At 40.7% G+C, this 23,750-nt stretch overlaps 1 protein-coding gene across 15 annotated transcripts in view; it reads left to right on the top strand.

Annotated features, from left to right (window-relative positions):
• Positions 1-775: 775 nt before the first annotated feature.
• The window catches only part of Dlg1 (discs large MAGUK scaffold protein 1), a 210,279-nt gene continuing 187,304 nt past the window's right edge, over positions 776-23,750 (top strand). For 14 of the 15 annotated variants that reach the window (XM_028894066.2, XM_028894065.2, XM_028894064.2 and 11 more), the window contains exons 1-4: positions 1,651-1,731; positions 2,254-2,305; positions 2,945-3,076; positions 21,650-21,816. In XM_028894066.2, the coding sequence (XP_028749899.1) occupies positions 2,287-2,305; positions 2,945-3,076; positions 21,650-21,816 (318 nt within the window). In that variant the 5' untranslated portion in view covers positions 1,651-1,731; positions 2,254-2,286. Of the gene's footprint in view, positions 861-1,650; positions 1,732-2,253; positions 2,306-2,944; positions 3,077-21,649; positions 21,817-23,750 lie in introns of those variants that run through there. The other variant, XM_037209803.1, reaches the window with a different exon arrangement.

The raw sequence follows: 23,750 nt of genomic DNA, 5'->3' as shown, positions 1-23,750 counted from the left end.
GCTCTGTGTATGTGCGTGGAGCTCAGAGGACAACTTGTAGGAGGTTCTCTCCTTCCACCATGTGGGTCTCAGGGATGAAATTCAGGTCCTCGGGATCAGAAGCAAGAACCTTAACCAGGTGAACCATCTCGCTGATCCAGCCTTACTCCAATCTCTGGATTTCTGGTTCCACCTCAGTAACTTCTGACGGCTTTGGGGAAATTTTTTTCCAGGGCTATGGAGCAGAAAAGTCCCTGTTACTCAGAAGCAGCTCAAAGACCTGGGCAGTGACTCGGAGAACTTGCTCAAACTTCTGGCTCAACTCTTTGGGGCTGTTTGCTGGGCTCTGAAGTGTTAGAAATTTAAAGCAGGTGTGAGGGTTAGGAGCAGCTCGCTGTGAGTTCTTAAAGGGACAGCCATAATATGAGTAACACCTGGGAGCATCACTGGGCGGGACACAAGTGAATGAATGAATGAGAAAAATGAATGAGGGACCCTCATTTCACCCTTCAGCGCGCTCATGCTAGGAGTTAACCACTAAGACCTAAAAGTCCTCTGACACCCTCAAACTTTCAGCCAATCAGTCCGTCCATCACCGTGTGACCTACACCTCGTCCTCAATGAAGCTCCTCAAACCTCTGAGACGCGAGGCATTTTTAGAAAACCAGCACAAAGTGGAAGAAGACGTGGACGACCCCTGCCCCTCCCAAGTCCCTTCTTCCTCCGCCCCCTAGACGTGGGTGGCGGCGCAGTCGGCTCAAATTCGTTTCTCCTGGTTGGGGATCCACCCCGGGCGTGCCGGGCAAGAACCTTGAAGTTGGCCGGCACGTGTGCCGCGGGGTTCAGGGGCGTCTGGAGTCGGCGTCCTGGATCCGGCGCAGGTGAGGCCACGGCTCTCCTCCCCGACGCCTCCAGCATCCCCGGGGCTGGCGCACGCCAGTTCCCGGCGGCGGGCCGTCCCGACGCCACTCCAGCCCACCTGTAGAGCGCGGGTGTGCGCTCCTTTGTCCTCGGGGCCACTCGGACGGGGGCTCCTCTCTGCCAGGCGCGCTCCCCTCTGGATGCCGGCGGGTCTCCCTCGCACTTCTCCGGCGCCCTCCCCTCCCGGCCCTCCTCCCTTGCCCAGCCCCAAGGTAGCAGCGCCCGGAGCCCCGGGCTCGGAGCGAGCCGCCTCCTCACTTCTCATTGGCTGAGAGCGCCCGGGGAAAGGCAGTCACGTGGGCGCGCGCCCCGGCCAGCTCCAGGGCCGCCATCTTGGCGGAAAGTTTAGGGGGAGAGCGACTGGGGGGGACCGCGGAAGGAGGCGAGGTTCCGGGGGTGGGGCGGCCCGGAGGCGAGCGGGGCGAGCGGGGCGGCGGGCCGCGGCGAGCGGGCCAGGCGGCGGCGGCGGCGGCCGAGGCAGCGGCGCGTGGAGGGAGAGGGGGGGGTGCGGCTGCCGACGGGAGCTCCTCCCCTCCCCGTCCCCTCACCCCCTCGGCTGAGCTCGAGCCGGGGCGGGGCGGGGTACGTGGAGCGGGCCGGGCCAGGGAGCTGCTCCGCGTCCGGCCCGAGCGCACCGGGGCGCCCGCGCTCGCCGCTCGCGGCAACTTGGCGGCGGCGGCGGCGGCGCCGCAGGTGTGGGGGCCGCCGAGAGGTGCATGAGCGGCGCGAGGGCGGCGCGGAGAGCGGCGCGAGAGCGAGCGAGCGGCGGCGGCGGCCCGGGCCGGGCCGGCCCCTGCTGGAGTCGCCGGGAGGAGGCGAGCGAGGAGCCAGGCAAGCGAGAGAGGAGGGGGCCCGAGCGGGGCGGGGGGAGCCGCACGGGCGCTCGACGGGGCGCTGCGCGGCGCGGCTGCTCGGCTGCTCCGCGGGCCGGCCGGTCGGTCGTCGTCGGCGGCGGCGGCAGCAGGTGGGGAGCGCGGCGAGCACGGCGCGGTGGCGGTGGCCCCGCTCCTCGTCTTCAGGTGCGCTTTGCGGAGCGGGGAAAGAAGCTTCGGAGCGACATTCCGAAGCGGGCTTGGGTCCGCTCTTGATCCGTGGCGGGGTGCCGGGGTGCCGGGGTGGGGGATCCTGAGCCCCGGGGAGCAGCTTTCTGCCGTGGCTGACACGCCTGGGCTCTAAGTAAAGCTCTGGCTTTTCACTTGGGAAAACTTTGGAAGGTGAGCACTCACCCCAAGGTTGGAGTGTTTCCTAGTCGAAAGTTGGGGGAGGTGGGGGGGTTGGGGGGGGCGTTACTATTGGATCCACGGTTCTGTTTGCTTTAGTTCAAGTTTTCCTTCCTGTTTTGTGTTTTTAAAGGTGTGTGTGCCGCCTTCCTGATTCTGGAGAAAAATGCCGGTCCGGAAGCAAGGTGAGAATTTTTTTTTTGTGGCTGTCACTCGCTGAAACATCTATCAGTGTTGTGATGACTGTTTTTAACAGGTTTCTGTAACTGATGTACGGGCAGTCTCACCTTGATTGCCTATGGTATCTAAGCGTCACATCATTTTCAGAAGGTGGAAACACAGAAGTTCGTTCAACTCACCTTCTTGACATCTCCGGTGGTTACAGAAGCAATCAGTACCCTACCACGTCTTTTTAAAAACTTTATTGCTTCAGAATTTCACTTTGTCATTCTTACTCAACACTAGTTTGTGAGCAACTGGGGGATACTAAGGACTGACGCTTAGAAATGCTTAAAATTTGGGCTAAAGCGACAAATTGTAATTTTTTCTTGTTTATTAAGCAGTGTAAAACTAAGTTGCTCAGTCCACAATTAACCACAGACTGCTCATCTTTCTCTCCTGTGATATAAAAGCCTTCACAATATTTGTGTTAGTAGGGAATAGGAACATGAATGGAGTGACGATAGTGGTTGACTTGGAGGGACTTTGAGGGAACCTCTCAGATGTCTTGTAGATGGAGCACATGCCACTTTCCTGTATATATGTATGCGGATGCACACAGACACAATACATCTGTGAAATGTTAACCATCCTTGTCTTTGCAGATACTCAGAGAGCATTGCATCTGTTGGAAGAATATCGATCGAAACTAAGCCAGACTGAAGACAGACAGCTCAGAAGTTCCATAGAGCGGGTTATTAACATATTTCAGAGCAACCTCTTTCAAGCTTTAATAGGTGGGAGTTCAAACTTTTTATGTTTGTGACCACTGCGCTAATGCATGATGCTTCTCTGTGACTTTAAACTTAGAATGGTGATGTATGTGGTTCTCTGTGGGACGGTCATTAGCTTAGCACATCTTCAGTTAGTGTGGTTTTCCAGCTAGGTCACTGTCCTTTCTAAAAATGTTTAATAGCCAGAAACACTTACCAGTATGATTACTTCTGTGCACTTCGAGAACTGCATTTCATGTCTTAGTGTTAGCTATTAAAATATGGACAAGTTGCAGAAATGTGTTAATGACTGAACTATTGGTGTGTTTCCATATTTGAGTTATATTTCTGGACCCCTTGAAAATATGTGGAGGGTTCTATTGTATCTGAGAGCTCTCATCACTTTAGTGGACATCTCTGTTAAACGTGGCATTTGTGCAATATGAATTTTAGATCTGGAAAGCAATCTCAGAGATGGCCTTGTCTAGTAATTACCTTATTCCGAAGACGGTATTGTAACAGTCTTGTTCTTTCCTGTATCTTATATATGAGATAGTTCATTGATTTAAAGAACGGGACAAATAGTCTGAAGTTCGGAATTTAGTTCCTGACACTGTTAGTGATTACATATCAGAAAACTCCTGTAGCTGTTGTAGGCTGCCGATGAACTGTAGACTGTGGGTGGTGAACTGAAGCAGTGGGCTTTTGATACCTTAGAAAGCAGGTAAGGCCTTTTTAAAAACGGAATTTTTTGTTTTCCATACCATCCCCAATATAAGAAACAAGTTGATCTATCTCTGACACCTTGCTTTGTGTACTTTACAATTTTGCAAACTACTATACCAGGGTCTTTATTGCTTCCAGGTTTAAGAACAAGATTTAAAAAAAAAAAAACAAAAAACCCAGCTGTATAACATGTTCAAATAAGACATAGCCTTTCTCACATTGTGTTCGGTTTCCCAGTAACTTTCCAGCAGATAGGCCTAGTGTGTGTGTGTGTGTGTGTGTGTGTGTGTTGATAGATAATTATTGGTGTAATTAGAACACTGTTTTCGATGCATGCCTTACTGTTGTGTTGATGTTCTTTATTGAATTTTAGAGTGAAAGATATTTGTAAGACACTCGATAGACCTTAAAACTTTATAAAATTTAGTGTTACTACAGACTTAAAAACATGCGTTAAAGATAGAGAGATGATGAACGGCCATATATCTGTCACCCATCTTCAGAAATTATCAGCATTTTGATAATGCTATAGTAGACACTTTGGCATTTGTATTTCTAAGCCATGAAGTTTAAGGTTCAAATGAACCATCAATTTGTTACTTGGAGGATGGGGAAAAAAACCAGCAAATGAGGAAGAGAAAAATAATTTTTTAGCTGATTTTTCTAGATCAACATTAAACCTAGAAATTTTTATATAGTAGGGACACTTTAGAGAAAAAACGGCACGGCTTGTTTGTCCTCATTTACATACACATGTATATGTAGACTGTAGTCTTACTGTGTGGGAAAGCTGTTCCTTAGGAGAACTGAGTGGTCAGTAAAGTAAATAGAATCGACCCTTCCCATATTGTGATTGCTATGTTTTGAGGCAGTTGTTGCGTATTCTTCCTTGCCTGCTTTGAATGTTCGTTCATATGCAGAATTGAATTTTGATTATTTTCTATTTACGTTTGCACTAGAGAATTTTATTTGTCTTTATAATTTCGTTATTTAATGAACTTACTTTGTTATTTGGATTATTTGTATTTTAATGTCTAATAGTTAACATGTAGTTGGAAGATTTTTCCGGGTCCCGCCAAACCCCCCCCCCCCCCAGTCCCTTGCTTGGCCCGCTTATAAAATAATCACACAGTGGCTTACTATTAAATACAACTGCCTGGCCATTAGCTCAGGCTTATTACTGACCAGCTCTTACACTTAAACTAACCCTTTTTCCACTTCTGCCTTCATATCTTGCTTCCGCTGTCTGTCTGGCCACTCCCGACTCAGCTGTCCTCTTCCCAGAATTCTCCTTGTCTGCTTATCCTGCCTATACTTCCTGCCTGGCTACTGGCCAATCATCATTTTATTTATCAACCAATCAGAGCAACACACATTCACAGCATACAGAACAACATTCCACAGCAGTTATGTGCTATCAGATTTTAGTGGAACAAAAGTAACAGATTTTAGCCATTCTGAAATAGATGTTTTGGTAGTGGTTTTTGTGTATTTGTGTATTATAATTGAGTTGATGATTCTACTGCACTGATATATTCATTCTTTGGCACATATTATAATTTCAGCACTTGATGATGAGGCAGGAGGATCAGGAATTCCAGTTCAACCTGGGCTAAATAGTGAGTTTAAGTAGAGTCTGAGCTAAAAAGTGAACAAACAAAAAAACAATACCACAAAACACGTTTGCTTCTCATTCTGAATCTTTTTAAGCTGTTAAGATTTTTTTTTGCATCTTTGCTGTTTTTTTGAAGTAGTATTGCATTGTACTTTCAGCTGGTAAAAAGTTCCCAACAACTGTGGATTGACTGCTTTCCATTCAGTGGTAGCACTTTTATTTCCTGAGCTGGTGCATGTGGGTTTATATCTAGATTTAAAGGAAACATAGGCCTGATGACCAGAGCTAATTAAAAGTCATTTGGCAGGTAGGGTTTTGCTTTTTTGTTTTTTGTTTTTTCCAAGACGGGGGTTTCTTTGTGCAGTCCTGGCTATTCTGGAACTCGATCTGTAGACCAGGCTGTCCTTGATCTCTCAGAGATCCTCCTGCCTCTACTTCCTGAGTGCTGGGATTAGAGGTGTGAGCCACCACCCAGAGGCAGTTAGCTTCTGGACTATAGTTTAGAACTCATTTTCTTAGGTTTTAGTGAATTAACCTATTTGTTCAGTGTTTTTGGCAGTAGGCATGTTCTATGCCAAGTGTTTTTGTAATTTCATCAGTATTTATTGATTCTTTGAAGTAATAGTATTGATTGTTTTTGTGCAGTTAAAGTCTGTATGAGGTTGTGGGATTTGGTGGTATGGAAATGCTGTCTTTTCCTCTAGTTGATAGATACATTAGCTTTCTGATACCTTAGGGTTATTTGAAAGGACAAACGACTTTGTATCTGTTCTGTGATATCATTTAAAATCTTATTTTTATTATATTGAGAGAGAGAGAGAGAGGGAGAGAGTGTGTGTATAGACCCGTACTTACATGTAAGCACCCATGTGCCACTTATGTTGGTTAGAGAACAACTTAGGAATTTGTCTCTCCTCCCATCACATGGGACCTGGGAATTGAACTTAGGTCATCAGTGTTGGTGGCAAGCACCTTTGTGTACTGAACTATCTCACTGGCCCCCATTAAAAAATATTTTAATATGTCTGAATTTGGGTGGCATCTTAATACACTCTATATCCTCCCCTCTTTCCTGCCCCTCCCCTTCTGGGTAGCCCAGGCAGGCTCTGGAATGCCGGGATTCAGATGTGAGCAATCACATCTGGCTTGTAGATGCTGTTATTAATTTGTTGTTTGGTTGTGGATTTAATTTTTTTTAAATTTTTGCTGGCACATGAAATAGTGATGCAACTTAAAGTTGATAATTTCAATTTAATAAAACGTAGGAAATGTTCTAGTAATTAAATAGAATTCTGGCAGTGATGGCACACGCCTTTAATCCCAGTACTTGGGAGGCAGAGCCAGGCGGATCTCTGTGAGTTTGAGGCTAGCCTGGTCTACAGAGTGAGTTTCAGGACAGGTTCCAAAGCTACACAGAGAAACCCTGTCTTGAAAAACAAAAACAAAAAACCACCAAAAACAAAGAAAAAAAATTGAAAAGTCTTAAAAGCAGTCATTTTTATTAACTTTTTAGTTTCAGCTAAGTTCTTTTTGTTTGTTTGTTTTTGAAGATAGGGTCTCACTATGTAACCTTGGCTGGCCTGGAGCTCCCTTTGTAAATCAGGCTGCCCTCAAACTAATAGAGATCCACCTGTCCCTGCCTTCCGAGTGCTGGGACTAAAGGCATGCACCACCACAGCTGGCTTCAGTTTTTTCCAAGTCAAATATTTTAAATTCTATCAACAAAGCACATTATCTGCGCATTTGTTTAAAAGTTAGTCCCAAACATATTTGGTGATTTTTTGTTTGTTTGTTTGTTTTGTTTTTTCGAGACAGAGTTTCTCTGTGTAGCTTTGAAGCCTTTCCTGGAACTCATTCTGTAGACCAGGCTGGCCTCAGACTCACAGAGATCCACCTGGCTCTGCCTCCCAAGTGCTGGGATTAATGTATGCACTACCACCACCTGGCTTTATTTTTTTTTTTTTATTAATGAGAATATCATCCTTTTGTCGTTGATTCAGAACGTCTTTGAAAATGTAATATATATTATTCCCTCATGTGATATTTGAAAGTTTGGTGAGTTAGATAGATTCGACATGGTTTGATTATATCAAAACCCAGATACGCAGATTCATAATGATTTCAGGTCATTTTTAAGGTGTCTGGGATTCAGGGTGACCCTGGGAGTCTGTGGAGGCTTCATACCAGTCTACCCTTGTAGCTCTTTCTTTCTTTTTGAGACAGGGTTTCTCTGTGTAGCCCTGACTGTCCTGGAACTCGCTCTGTAGACCAGGCTAGCCCAGACCTCACAGAGATCTGCCTGGCTCTGCCGAGATTAAAGGCGTGCGCCACCACTGCCACCACCTGCCTGGCCTGTAGCCTGTAGTTTCTCAGCACATCTGCTTTCCTTGTGCACAGGATTCTGGTATCAAGGTCTGTCTTCAGATCCTTGGGTAAATTTAGTCATGTGATGTACATGATTTAATTTTATCTGCAATAAATAGTAAGCTTTAATTTTATTTAAGGGAAGGTATACCGGGGATTAAACCCACACTAAATTAGCACTCTACCATTGGACTACACTCCCAATGCCCCCACGGTTTTGTTTTTTTTAACCTTATATTTTTAATATTTTACATACATACAGTTCATACCCCGCCCCCCATTCTTTTCCCTCCAACTTCCCCTGGAGCACCCCAGCTTCATGTTGTCTGTCTGTCTATATATATAAAAAAATTCACCGAGTCCAATTAGTACTGCTTGTGGGTGCATGGGTAACCGACCAGTGGCCATGCACACAGACACACAAAGAAAACGATTCTCTCCCCAGCAGCCATTCCCTGCTGTGAGCTCATTAGTGCACTGGCCATGCCATGTCCAGAGTACAGCATTTTCCAGCTCTGCCACCCTCCGCTTTCTACCTTCTTCCGCAGTGTTCCCTGTCTCAACACAAACCAAACAAACAAAAGTTAAATTGTGATGTGTATATTTGAGGTTTACAACATGATGTTATGAGCTAGATAGATAATAAAGTAGAACTATAGTGAAGCAACTAGTGTATCATCTTGCATACTTTTATTTTTAGTAAAAAACGGCTAAAATCTGCTTACTCTAACAAAAATCCCTAGTACTATATACTTTTATTGGTCTTAGTCCTCATGTTGAACATTAGATTTCTAAATTTGTTCATCACATGTATCCCACATATTTTAACCTCTTTTCCTAGGTCTCCTCACCCACAGATTTCATCCTCAGTCTCCATCTTAAGCATTCCACACATAAGTGAAATCAGGCAGTGTTTTTGTGTGTCTAGTATTTTTAGCACAATGTCTCTAGGTTCATTCATGTTGTAGTAGATGAAACTTTTTGTTAAAGAATGGATTTGTTTGTGTTTGTATGTATGTATATATGTGTGCATAACCAGCACATTTTTAAAGCATTTGGTCCATACATGGACATTTGAATTGTTTCTGTGTCTTGTGCTTGTGAGTGATGCTGCAGTGAACATGATGGGTGTGTAGATATCCTTACAAGGTGGTGATTTTATCTCCTTTGGGTATATCTGTCCCCAAAAGTGGATTCCTGGATTGTATGGTAGTTGTATTTTTAATTTCTTTGGGAAACTAAGACTGTTTTTCATAGTGGCTCTATAGATCTAAATTCCCACCAGCAGTGTAGCGTGGTTCCCTTTGTGTCCTTGCTGCCATGTGTTATTTCTTGTGTTTGTGATGATGGACTTCCTGTAAGTGCAGGATGTTATCTCATGGCTTTAGTGGTTTGAGCTCCTTTCCATCATCATCCCCCTTCATCATTTGTGTGTCCATGGAAAAAAATGTATGTTTAGATTTCTCGATTCCTTTTAATTGAAGCTTTTTTGTGTTTTTCCTAGCCAAGATCTCAAATAACCCATGAAAACTGTTGCTGGGAATGATATAAAAAGTAATAATGGCTACATTTCAAACACTTCACTTAGTCCTCCGTCCTGTGAGGTACATTCACCAATGAGGCGATTTTACCATTGTCTGGATTAAAGTCTGAGGCACTAGAAATAGCCAGTTTTTGCCTACGGACCCTCAGATACTCGTGTCATGTGAAATCGAACTCTACTTTGAATCCAGGACCTCGTCTACTTTATTAATTAAAATATCCCTTATCATTATGTTCATTGTCATTACATTAACTGTAATAGCCATGATAGGTTTAAGACATGCTGGTCTGTAGGGGCAGTGGTTATTTCTTTATTTTTAAAATATCATTTTCAAGGAGATTGTTTGTAATGATGAGTTGATTTTTTTTTATAAACAGGATTTGAGAACTTAGCACTCTTTGGAATTAAAATGTCAAAATTGCGTTTTTTATCGTAATGGAGGTTACATTCTAGCCTGTTATTGTATTGTATTGTATTTGCGTGGTAGGTTTGAGCAGGAAAACAGGCTATGGATCAGACTGGAATTAAGAGAATTTTATGAACTTTTCGTGTAGTAGTATTGATTTCATAAAGCTGAGTTGTTTATTTGTCTACCCCAGCACCGCAGCATTGTTTTGATGTTGCTGGATCTGGATGAATTTTCTTTGGAACCTTGGGCTAGCAGAGCTGTAAAAGCATCTGTAACTGCTTCTAAGCTGTCCCTGTTTCCTCTATGCAGGATGGAACCTTTGCTCTGTACAGGACATAGGCCAGGACTGGATATTACTGTTAGTTGGAGGAGGGGGGATGAGAGGAGGAGGAGGGGAAAGACAGAGAAAGAGAGAGAGAGAGAGAGAGAGAGAGAAGAGAGAGAGAGAGAGAGAGAGAGAGAGAGAGAGAGAGAGAGCCTTTTAAAACGTCGTAAAAAATTTTAGACATTGTCTTGCTATGTTGACCAGGATGGCCCCTGAAGTTGCTCTGTAGCCCAGGTAGACCCTGAACACGAAATCTTCCTGCCTCCATGTCCCAGGGAGCTCCAACATTGACCTTTTTGAATAATACAACTCTCCCTTGACACCTCCTTTAAAAAAAGATCTATTTTTATTTTATGGGCATTAATGTTTTGCATGCATGTATACCACATGCCTGCAGTACCCATAGAGGCCAAAAGAGGGCATTAGATTCCCTGGGAACTGGAGTCACTGACAGTTGTGAGCTGCCATATGGGTGCTAAGAACTGAACCTGGGTCCTCTGGAAGAGCAGCCAGTGCTCTGAACTGCTGAGCTGTCTCTCCCGTTCCTGCTCACGTGCATTTATGTAATGTTTTTCCACTTGGGGTTCATCTGGTGTTTGCTTGTAATTACATTCAGATTTTGTATTCTTGGTGTAGGATTCTGTGTATCAGAAGTATGCAGTGTTGTCTTCCCTTCCATGGTAACATTAAGTTTGATCACCTATTATCTGTTGTCTGATTTCTCTTCTTTCTAGTATCTGCCCCTTGCACTTAGGTGCATATGTGGAAGAGACACCATGGATGATTCTTATTTGAAGTACTTGTTACTGTGGTTGTTGAAAAGTGATAGTTACATAATAGCAACACTCCACACCCCTGCATATCCCCCCCCCCACCTTGGTGTTTGAGGCAGGATTTTTCTGTGTAGCCTTAGCTGTCCTGGAACTCACTCTATAGATCAGGCTGGCCTCGAACTCAGAGATCTGCCTGGGATTAAAGGCGTGTGCCATCACTGTCCAGCAACACTTGACATTTTATTGTAATCAGAAGCCTTCTGTGTCTGCCATGAGCTTTGCAGATGTTTCTTTCATTGGTTGTCATTTTTCACCCTTCTAATGATTTTCATGTTTAGACTGTCTCAGATTTAGCTCAGGGGTGACCTCCTTAAGCTTTCTCTTGTGTCTTCTATGACATGTCTAGTTTCTTCACCTTAGGGTTACCAGCCATACACGTTTTGAAGGAGTATTCTTGTGTTAGTCAAATGATGTCCAAAGCTTGGAGATAACTTACTTTAATGTACTAGTTTAATATCTACCATGTTTCCAGTGTAGGAGATACAAAATACTTACATTTTGTCGCATATTTCTTTTCTTTGGGAGTCCACATGACGTTTACAGTGTACCTTGATTTAGAAGTTAGCTAAGTCTCTTTGACGTTTACATTTTGCTGTGAGATGAACTGGTAGATGGTTTTCCTTCTGCAGTGCGGGCTGTGTGTCACTGTCATCCTGCTCTCTAGTGGTCTGCGCCATAGCCCTCCAAAATGGAGTGTTACAAAGATAGTACACGTTCCTTCTAAAACGTTGAAGGTCAGACAGCTGTAGGTTTGTAAACTACAAGTCAGTGGTGGTCTGTGTGTCCGTCTGTACCTGTAACGTCTTATGCAAACAAAACAGCTAAACTGTGCTATGTGAGAACTGATTGCTCAGTTGGCATGTAAGGAGAGACTGGAGAGATGGGCTCAGAGGTTCAGAGCACGGGCTGCTCTTGCCAGGCACGTGGCTTAAGTTCCCAGCACCTACCTCAGGTGGCTCACAAGCGCCTGGATCTCCATCTCCAGAGAGAGATGCACATACCTACTTTGATACACACGAACATGCACATAACAGTCACTCAAAAATAATCAAAGTAAATCTTATAAAATATAAAATTATTATGTAAGGTGAAAAGCTATATCTAGTTAAAATAATCCCAGAAAATCTTTCAGAAATTTAGTACTATTGCTTATTGACTATTACATTGTTTGTTTTTTTTTCTCTGTGGCATAATTGTTTCAGTTTCTTTAATTGAGTACTAAATGAACTTGTTTAAGTGACTTGTATTAAAAAGAATTAAAGAATCACACTCTGTAGTGAGATACAGCAGGAAGCTCACACTGTACGAGGCACATGAGAACGAAAGCTATTAGAGGGAGCAGTCTTCTGAGTGTGTTACGTGGTGGGTTGACAGGGAGAATTGCTTTTGAGTGTGTTGGGATACTGCAGTTGAATTTGTATAAATGCGTAACTTCTCTGCACCATACATAATTATTTTTATTTTTCCCAAAATTTATCAACAGATTTCTTTCCATACCAGATTTCTGCCATCTTAGACGATTGTTTACGTAACATAAATTTTTCTGTTAATGGCCTTCCAGGAACAAGGTTTTTAAATTAATTTTTTATATGAGTTGATAAACATTGTATTCATAGGCATACAAGTGTGCACATCACCCATACATGTGTGGGTTGTTGTTGTTTTGTATTCTTTATTATAGCCATAAGATAAATTGTCAGATGCTAATTACTAGGTGAAAAGGGGTGTACATTTTAAGGCTTTTCATGTAATTTGTGAAATACTCTTACTAATGTTATATCAATATAATATTTTAGGCAGTATATAGAAGAATGACTAGTTTGCCTTCAATAATATAAAATATTGTATATCTTTTAGTATCTCCTGATTTATGGGATATATTATTTTGATGTTTTATTTTAATTTCTGAATTATCTGTTCATGTCATTGTACTTCTTCCTACTCTTTTCCCTTTACTTAAATTACTATATTACTATTTTCCTTACTATAAAATTAACACTAGCCATATTAACTCTGCTGGTAGGTGAATCACAAATAACTACCCTTGTTTGTTACGTGTTCTTAAACTTGGATTTTAAGAACTTGTGTTTACTTATGGTTAGATTGACCAGTAGATAGGTAGTTGTTTTCTGCTTGTGGTGTCATACTAGGAAGGACTTTCCTTTATATTCTAATCCCAAGATTATCTCCATCGTTTATGAAAGCATTCACCTACATTCAAGACTTTTAAAAAGCATTCTAACTGTGTGTTTAATCCCTAGCTATACACATATGTTTATGTACAACACACACGCACTAAAAAGGTGTATTTTAATGAATGTGTGATGGCTATGGTTTACGATACTATAACAACTTAATTATATATTTAAATTTTTATTACTAAATATGTATTCAAATTTTGAAAAAAATTGAAAGGGAAGTTGTTCAAGCAAGGTAAAGGTTACATCACCAGAAACTTAACAATTTTAAGTTAATTTTTTTTTTCTCAGTTCTGGTCTATTCATGTGTTTTAATATTCAGTGTCAATAGGGACTGCTCATAATTTTATATATACACTGTGAAAACATTTAACTATAGAAAAATAAATAAATTATAATTAATTCTTCAAAAGTTGTCTCTCTCAGTACAGTTTTCTCAGAAATTACCACATTTACTAACCAGTGTAAAGTAACAGTCCTTCAGTAAAACTAGGTACCATTTATTTGAATTTTTACTTTGAAAATGTAAAGAAAATAAGTGAGTACAATGGTAAGAATGATTGATACAGATTGAGAGTGATTCCAAACTTCCTTGAAGGTGCTGCAGACGGCTCACCCAGATATGCTTAACTAATATAATTAAAATAACATTACATTTTTGTTTATTACTCTGAAAATATTTTTCTGTGAAAATGGTGTTACATTAGCAGAAAAAAACTAGAAGAATATGCAGGAATGCTAAAATATGTCTTAGAGGAAATGGCATGCTTAAATGATTCATAATTGAAAACCTTACTGGAATCTCCTGGATCTGTCTTATCACATTGTAGTTGTACTTTCCGTTCATAGTCTGAAAGTGCTCTCCCTGATTTTAGACTAAACTGGTTCCTGCAAGTGTAGTTCCTAAACAAAGCTCTAGATCAGAAGGTCACAAATAGCTTGAACATATGAATGAAAAAAAAAATTAAAAGCTTAAAGACATTGAATGAGTTTTAAGAATCAGCAAAATCATTCATATCCATTCAAAAAATACCAAAAACATTTTTAGAGGTTGGGATGGCTGTGTAAGTAAAGATGCTTATAACACCGATTCCTGAAAGTTGTCTGTGGAAATCTGTGGGAGTCAAGTCACTTATTTCAGAAGTCTTTATGTAAAAGATTTTCATTGCCTTTGTTACTTTCATAGTTTGCTGACACTGGAAGAGGAAGTACAGCATTTCGGAAATAGCCCAAAAGTAGGGAGCTGAGGCAGGAGAGTAAGAAATAGAAGGATGGACATTTTCAAATAGAAAAAGAAACTTTACTGTTTTGGGTGATAACTCATCTCATCCTAAACAGAAACACCTCACAAATCATTTAATGTTTCTCAAGCTAAGAACTAAGGCTAGTATTAGGTCAGGCTCAAGAAGAGTCTGAACATATGCCTAAGAATATGCAATAATTGAACATAACACAGAACATTCTTAATCTATGAAAAAGTGTTTTATTTGGTGGAAAAATACTGACAAGTCACAACCAGTAAGAAAATATTTGTGACACATTAATCTGACAGAAGACTGGCACCTAACATAAAAGCCATGTAAGATTTGACAGAAAAAACCCACTAGAAATGAGCAGAAGATGCAAATATCTCACTACAGTAATCAGAAATAGCAAGTAAATATATTAAAATATAAAAATATATTTAAATCATCAAGTACTGTAGGGCACTGCCAAGGAAAATGACTAAACTGAGTCAGTAGGATCAAAGTTCAAGCCAATGTGTAACTGGGCAGTAGTGGCACATGCCTGAGGCAGGCAGATCTTTGTGAGTTCAGACCAGCCCTACAGAGTGAGTTCTAGGACAGCCAGGGCTACACAGAGAAACCCTGTCTCAAAAAATCAACTTCCTCACCAAAAAAAAAAAAAAAAAAAAGTTGGCGCCAATGTGACGGTTTGAGTTTACAGCAGCCTGGGCTGCAGAGTGAAATTGTGTCTCAGAACCAAGCAAACGAAAGCATGGGTAGTGCCACGGGGCACTGATAAGAAGACTTAGTGATGGCGAGGATGTGCGTGACACACACTGCCAGGAGGCATATAACAACACAGCCGTGTCAGAAGACTCTTCAGGCAGTTTCTTCAAAACTGTTAACACCAGATTACCCAGCAGTTACGTAGGCTCCTTGGTACTTCCTCAGACGAGTTGAAAACATGTCCACTCCAAACGCTCACACAGCCCCTTTTCTTGGTTCCTGTCCACCATTAATAGTTTCTGCTACACACTCCCACACCCGTTAGTGGTCTACAACAGGCCCAGAAACACAGCCAGGTGACCATGGACTGAACACCTTGGAAACCATGAGTTTCCTTAAAACAACACACAGAATAAAATCTAGGTGTTGGGGATGTAGCTCCATGGTAAGAGTGTAGCATGAAGAAGATTTAAAAAAAAAACACTGCGTATTATTTATAGCAGCTTTATTAGTAATTAGTAAAATTTAGTAGTCAAGATGTTCTTGAATGGTTAAGCAAATAATTCAGTAGAACCATATAATATGGAGTATTAGAGTGTTAGCAATAAAAAGATAAAACTTAACAAGCCACAAGAAAGACAGGAGACTTCACATGTACTGCCAAGGGGAAGAAGTCAGTCTCCAAAGACTGTGTACTTTGGGATCAGTTCCTAAAACTACGTTATTTGGTGAGAAAGGAGGAATGCATTTGAGACTTTTGTCATGAAATGCTCTTCAAAAGGTTTTGTCAATGTAATGTATAAGGTAAGATATGATATGGAAGATTTCCTAAAACTAGAGAGGTAGCAAAAAGATGAGCAGCTTCCAGCATTTGAGGACTAGAGGAAATTCGAATAGTTGTTGAAGGCAGTGAAACTGCTGTATGTGGTGTCACAATAATGGATTAATGTGTCAGAACAACAAGTGTACATATTAACTCAGTGTACGACACAAAGTGAATACTGATGTAAACTGGTCCTCAGATGACAGTGAATGGCACATAAATGTCAGTTTGAACGTGTGCAGCATATCCTAACGTCAGAGGTTAGTAGTTGAGAAGGAGGACGGGAGACTGCTGCTGTTCAGTTACTCTGTAACCCTAAATCCTTTCTGTAAACCTGAGTTTACTAACGCTAAAAAGATGGATGAGCATAATCAATTTGTGTTGTAAAATACAGCAGTGTACTCTGTATTAAAATAACTTCTAAGTGTGTAACAAATTATGTTACATGTTACATATTAAATTATGTTTATGTATATCTACCTATACACATATTAATTAAACTGAGGGCTTTGTATATGCTAGACAGGTGCTCTGCCACTGAGTTACACCCTACCGTTCCCTTCCGTTTTCTCATTCGTTCAAAGACACTTCTGTTGTTGGGTTTAAAAATACTATTTTTAATTTATCATTATTTTTATGTGCATGGGTATTTTGACTGCACGTGTATGTACCATTGCATGCCTGGTGCCCACAGAGTCCAGAGAGGGCATCAGATCCCTTGGGTATAGAGTTGCAGATGGCTGTGAACTACTGATGGTTGGTTGGTTTGCTTTGTGACCTACCACTGTTAACCAGGATCACTTCCAAGGGCCTGGGCGTGAAGTTTACCACTAAAGCACGGGCAGTTTAACAGAGGCTGTGTCATCAAGGACAGTGACTTCCTGTCTCCCCGTGCTCCTCAAGGCGTGGCCCCATGAGCCCCTTCCCATCTGTGACTGTTCATAGGCTGGCCTTGACAAGCCCTGCGTCTGCACCTGCCATAGCCTGTGCCATGTCTGCGGGAGAGCATTTCGTAGCCTTCCTCCTCCTCCTCCTCATTATCAAGCCTTAACGTTCTTTATCTAGGATACTAGAACTCTTCTAATATTTTTATTGTGGGAAAGTATACATAATATAAAATTTAGCACCCTAATTTTTAATTATTTTCAATTCAAACTGAACTTCTCTTTTGAGCAATCATTATGTCTCAACAACGAACAAAAAACCATCTAGATCACGCCACATGCCTGTTAAAATGCAGTAATTCCCTATCCTCAGCCTCCCTTCTCTCTACTCTAGTGATTTCACTTTTTGTGTCTGAATTTGATATTCTGGATACTTCATATAAATGAAATATAGTATTTGTCCTTTTATGTCTAGCTTGTTTCACTTAGGTTATTTTCAAGATTTATGTATCCACATAGACTGTATTAAGGATTTAATTCCTTTTTGAGGGTAAGTGATACTTCTTTGTACATACATACTATATTTTATTTATTTGGTCAGTTTTGAAGGCTAGTTGAATTTTTACCTTTCAGTTTTTATGCTGTAGTAACTAACCATTGGTATACAGATCTGTTAATCTGGGTCAGTTCCTCCTCTCTTCCTTTCCTATCTTTTTTTCTCTGTATGTGTACTAGGAGGTGGAATTACCAGATCACACAGAAGTTCTGTGCCTTAAGATCATTTTCAGTGACAGTTTTACCATTTTACACTCTCAATTCATGAGCAGTGAAGAAGGGTTCGTATTTTTTCATATCTTGTTAGTACTTTCTATTTTTGTTTTGTTTTGCTTTTGGTTTTTCAAAATAGGCTGTGTAGCCTTGCCTGTCCTGGGTCTCGCTCTGTAGACCAGGCTGGCCTCGAACTCACAGAGATCCGCCTGCCTCTGCCTCCTGAGTGCTGGGATTAAAGGTGTGCGCCGCTTAGCCAATCTAAGTGCTGTTTCCTCAGCTCGGTTTGTTTTAACCCTGATACAGTTGAAAGAGAATTGATGCTTTATACTCCAGTTATAGGAGTTTACATTAGCAAATAGAGGGGCTGTTTGAGGAGCTGGGGCAGCGCCTCGGCAGTGAGGAGTACTGACCGCGGGGGCTGGGGCAGCAGCGCCTCAGCAGTGAGGAGTACTGACCGCGGGAGCTGGGGCAGCGCCTCGGCAGTGAAGAGTACTGACCGCTCTTCCACAGGACCCAGACTCAACCCCAACACCTGCAACAGTCTCATTCCAGTCCCAGGAGATCTGACACCCTCTTCTTGCCTCTGAGGGCACCACATGCATGTGCACAGACACACATGCAGGCAAAATACCCCCCCAACACACGCACGCACAAAATAATAGAAATCTTAAAAGCCAGTTTAACTTACACACACTTTCTATATATCTACACATATATGTATATATATTCATCTCTCAAACAGCTCCTTTATACATATATATACATGTACATATGTGTACACATACCTACATATATAAAGGGGCTGTTTGATAGATGAATATAAGATCTAGCGTTGAGGACTTCAATTGATAAGCAAGATGCTGTGAAACTTTCCAAAAATTCACACTTTATTCATTGTTCATACATGTCAAATGTAATGTTACTGCTCTAAAAGTATAGTAGTCTAGATTTCTACAGTAGTGTCTAGCCAGGTGGCTATTATGTCTGCAAAAATTATAAATTCAGGTCTTAAACACGCTAGTAACATTTCAAATGCTTAATAGCCATATAAAGCTTGAAGCTTGGATAATGCAGCCAAATTCATTTTTATCATTGCAGAAAGTTTTGTTTTTTAGGTTATTACTAGTACAGATTTTCACTGCATTGGTATTATAACAGTGCTTTGTTAATTATAAGATAAAAGGTCGTATAGGAGTTTAAAATTTGAAGTTTGCTTTACTCTAGTATAGTCTACTTAGATACTGATAACTCTTCAATACTCATTCAATGCTCTTGGAGGCCTAATATAATAGAACCTCGTGTATATTACATAATCATGTGTAAGTGCTACTAATTGAGAATATGGGTAAGATATAAATATAGATATATACGCCGCATGTGTAAAATGCACATTCTTCATAAGTCCCCTCCATAAGTCACTTCTATAAAAGTATTACAGCTATCCCTGAAGTGTTCTGGAAGGCAGTTGGTGTTTCCCCAACTTCTCCCATTGCCTTTTCTAGCTGCCTCCCCAACCCTACATTACCAGTAGTCAAGGCTCACGCTGCACTTGGTGCTGTCTTTACTTTTTTCGTAGGAAATGCAGAACAGTCCTTATGTTGAAGTGACTCCTTTTCCCTCTCGTGGCTTTGACTTTCTGAGGAGGCTAGGTGTCAAGTTGGGATCTTGTTTATGGCTGACTTTTGGTTGTTTTTTTGACTTGTTCTTCCTTTCAAGGTATTTCCTGTGAACAAGAAATTAGTTCTGAAGATTTGATTGGGGTTAAAACTAACTAATTTTGGTGTGGATACCTTATAGGAGATACAGTGATTTTGAATTTTTGGTTTCTTCATGATGGCTATGTGTCAGTTTTCCATACAGTGATTTCTGGTCCATAAAATTCTTTCACATCCAATTTTCTCTGGTAACATTCTTAAAAAAAGGAAAGACTTAACTGATTTCATTTTATTTGTAAGAGTGTTTTATCAGCTTGTATATATTTGCCTGGGGTGTGAGGAGGCCACAAGGAAGGTGGTGAATGCTGAATCTTCTGCAACTGGGGTTGAGGACTGTCCTAGGACACTAACTACATGGGCACTGGGAACCAAACCCTGGTCATCTCCAAGAGCTGTCTTAGCCACGGAACCATCTCTCCAGCCCAGTAACAATTTTAACAGCTGATGAGATGGGTTGATTTCATCTTCAGGGTACAAGCATTATTTTTTAATTAGTACTTGGAGTTTTTTAATTCTACTTACTAAAACTGAAAACAGAACAACTTTGTCTCTACTGTCTTGTGAGATGTGGGTTTTCAAAAAATTTTTATTACAATTGTGTGTGGGTATACATGTGCCACAGTTTTTAGAGTTTGGAAATCTAAGGACAGCTGTGGGTGTCAGTTCTTCCTCCTGTATGGAGGTCCTGGCAATTGAGCTGAGGTCATCAGGCTTGGGGACAAGCACCTTCACCTGCCGAGCTGTCTGTCTCCTTGCCAGTGAGATGTCTTTAAAGGGCACGATGACACTTTAAAGATAGGAGGAAACAAGAAGTGAAAGTTACACTGAATGTTACTAATAGTTATTGTTCATTGTTTATATAGGATAATGCCCATATTGGCTATTAAATAATTCCCTCTCTTTAAAGAATTCTAAATTATACTAGTAAATGACTAAAGAACTTACAGTGCGAAATCTAAACATTAGGTAATTGTCACTCGTTGTTAGTAAGCAGTGTGAGTAGCCAGAGCTAATATTAAGTAAGTTTGCATAATTCTAACTGGAGCAAAGCAATTGCTGTGCTATTCTGTTTCGTTTCTTTCAGGGTTTTGTCATACCTTTAAGTGATTGTTTCTCACTTCTTCTTGGATATGCAGACCAGAGGAGTTGGAGATGTCCTGGTTCTTTGGTTTTTCTTAACTTTTAAAAAATATATTCACTTTGGTTAGAAGGACAGTTAAAACCCCTTGAGGATTTACATTCCTGGTCTGAATAGTGATGATAAAGATGTAAAATATTAGTAATGATTCACCTGAACAATTTGTAATATTGATATTAACCACTGTTTAGTAAGAGTACATTATGTATTAACAACCTAAGCACTTTATAACTAGCACAGTTCTTACATAGTTTACAGTGAGACAAATCAGAGAACTAGTAATCTTGTTCATGTAGCAAATTGGTAAAAGATTTAGGATTTTTAACCCAGCACTTTTTAAAAAATACATTTTGTTTGAAAATTTTATACATGTTTGTATACAATGTATTTTGATCATATCTGTCCTTTAATTTCCCCTTCAATTCCCCTAGACTCTGCCCCCATATCTACTTCCTACCTTCATGTCCAATACAGTTTTTTAAAATGACTAATGGGTCTAATTAGTGCTGCTTTTATGTGCATGGGTATGGGCCATCTACTGGAGGGAACATGGGTAACCTTACAGTTATCATACCCTCAAAGAAAATTGCCTCTCCCCCTTCCAGCATTTGTCAACTGCCTGTAGCTTTTCAGCTAAGATGGGCTTGTGAGCTCCTCCCATCCATGAGGCCTTATCTTTTTAGATGTGTTTTAATTTAATTGTGTGAATGTGTGTATTGTGTGTAGTGATGTGTACATGAACATGCAGGAGCCTTCAGAGACTGCAATAGGGCATTGGATACCTTGGAGCTGGAGTTTTAGGCAATAGTGACCTCTCTGACGTGGATGCTGGGAACCCAGCTGAGGTTCTCTGCAAGAGCACTGGGCGCTCTTAGCCACTGGCCACTCTTAACTGTGAACTATCTCCAGAATGCTGACTTTTGAAGTGTAAAATACTTAGGACTGCACACGGTGTCCTGCAGGGTTCGATGTAATTTTGACATATACCTACTGGTATAAGTATGCAGTTGAGCTGTGAGAGGTGGTGGCTCATGCCTTTAATCCAGCACTTGGGAGGCAGAGGCAGACAAATCTCTGAGTTCGAAGCCATACTGGGCTACAGAGTGAGTTTCAGGACAGCCAGGGCTACACAGAGAAACCCTGTCTCAACAAACAAAACAACAACAACAACAACAAAAAGTATGTGGTAAACTTATTTTTCTAATTAAGAGTAAGAAGTTGCCTTAGAATTATGTTGTTTTAGCATTGCATAGTTTAGGAGATATAAATGCTTTTGAAATTTTTGTTTTCTTCATCTCTAGATATTCAAGAATTTTATGAAGTGACCTTACTTGATAATCCAAAATGTGTAGATCATTCAAAGCAGTCTGAACCAGTTCAGCCTGTGAATACTTGGGAGATTGCCAGCCTTCCAAGCACTACTGTGACTTCAGAAACATTGCCCAGCAGCCTTAGCCCTCCTATAGAGGTAAGAGACAGTTTTCACGTCATTTTTTTAGTGATCAATTTATTAACTTGTGCATTTTTTTTAAAGGTGGATATTTTGTGGAAATACTTAATGAGATACAGAATAGAGTTAAAATATTCTTTAAAAGTAGAGAATTTCTTTTGATTCTGTCTTAAAGTTTGTAACTTGTTTGAGGTCTGAAATACTTGTTTTAGGATATTAGAAAGTGTTTTACATAGTAGATCTCAAAAAACTCCGTTTGTATAATTATTAACGTGGCCATTGTAGTTTGAAAAGATGATTTTGCTTTGGTGTTCTTGCCTAGAGAAAGAATGTAATTGGTGGTTCTGAGCCCTTACTAATAGAATTCTCTGTAGATTGGCTTGAAGAATTGCATTAAAGCTCTCCTTGCAGTCAGCACTGGTGTTTACCTTTCTCTGTAGTTGAACTGCCTGATTCTTCCCGTGGTAATGACTGTCTTGGTAATTGGTGATGTCCTTTTTCAGTTGTCCTATATTGTTGCTAGTAGAGTTGGATTGGTGCAGCGTTTTGTAAAGATGATTCTGCCTGAGAAGCAGGCGTTAGTCATTTAAAAGTAGTTGTCTCTAAATTGGAGTTAGTCCCTTCTGGTTAGTACTAGACTGTGCCTAGAGAATTGAATCAGCTTCTGTTTGATGAGTAATAAGTCAGAAAAGTGGTGGTGTGCCCGTAGCAGCTGTGTGGAGCACATTGGTGATGAAGCAGTCAGATTTTCACTTTCTTTTATTTAATATGTTGTTATATAATTAGCATTTTAGAGCAGTATGAATGAGCACAATATAATCACTCTCCTATATTTTAAAGCTGAAAAAAAGAAATCTAAAAGAAAATGACTGACCCAACTTCTTTAGCTAGTTTTGGGCAAGTCTATCTTTGGTAGTCAAACTTCTTAACATTGAATTTATAATTTATTTTAGTAAACCTTACACATTCTCTTTGTATGTATTCTTGTTTCTTTACTCTTTTTTAAAATTACAGTTTGTTGGACAGTTTCCTTTCCCACTCCTTTTTAGTTGCTATATCGTTTGCTATAATGATAATTCGTTCTGTGGTCTATTTCAAATGCAGTTTTAAAATGTCTAGTTATTGTTAGGGTTCATATAAATGTGTTGCCTCCAAAATAAGTTGCCTAGCATGCCTGAGGTCCTGGGTTCAATTGCTGGCCTAGAATTGGGGAGGGATGTGATGAGGTCATGAGGGCTTGTTCCTCATGAGTGGAATTAAGGCCTTTCTGAAAGAAGGTGTATGCCTAAGTTTAGGTCTTCCCTCTGCCCGCGAGAGTGAAACAGAAGTCCTTACCAGGGCACATGCCTAGACTCTGGGCTTCCTAGCTTCCAGTACTGTGAGGAATGTACTTCTGTCTTATTCTCTCTTATGTAAATTACTGTCATATGTTCAGTTCATATTTATTGTCTTAGTCCTAGGTTAAAAGACTTGTGTCTTTAAAAAAATGTTAAGGTTTAAGAGCATTGACTTTCATGTTTACCTATTTTTTTTCTATTGTTTAGTTAATACCTGTTATTATGAAGCAGAGACTTACTAGTTTTTATAGATTTTTTTTAAAAAAATTATTTTTAAGTTTACTTAGTTTATTTTATATGTATGAATGCCCTGCTTGCATGTATGTGTGTACCATGTGCATGCCCAGTGCTTGAGGTCAGAAGAAGGTCTGGAACTGGAGTTATGGGTAGTTGTAAGCCACCGCATTGGTACTAAACTGAACCCCAATCCTTGGCAAGAACAACAAGCACTCGTAACCACAGAGCCAGCTCCAGCCTCCCTTTTATAGATTATTTTAAAATGTCTGATACTCATTAAGTTAAAAAATGAACTCCTTTTTTGAGGTGAAAGTTTATCTCCATATAGGTTTCAGTAAGAAAGGTCAAAATAAAAACAAAAAGGTTGTTTTTGTCTTC

This window comes from Peromyscus leucopus, chromosome 12 (genome assembly GCF_004664715.2).
Source record: "Peromyscus leucopus breed LL Stock chromosome 12, UCI_PerLeu_2.1, whole genome shotgun sequence".
NCBI classification, from domain to species: domain Eukaryota; kingdom Metazoa; phylum Chordata; class Mammalia; order Rodentia; family Cricetidae; genus Peromyscus; species Peromyscus leucopus.
This window is presented reverse-complemented; position numbering and strand designations above follow the sequence as displayed.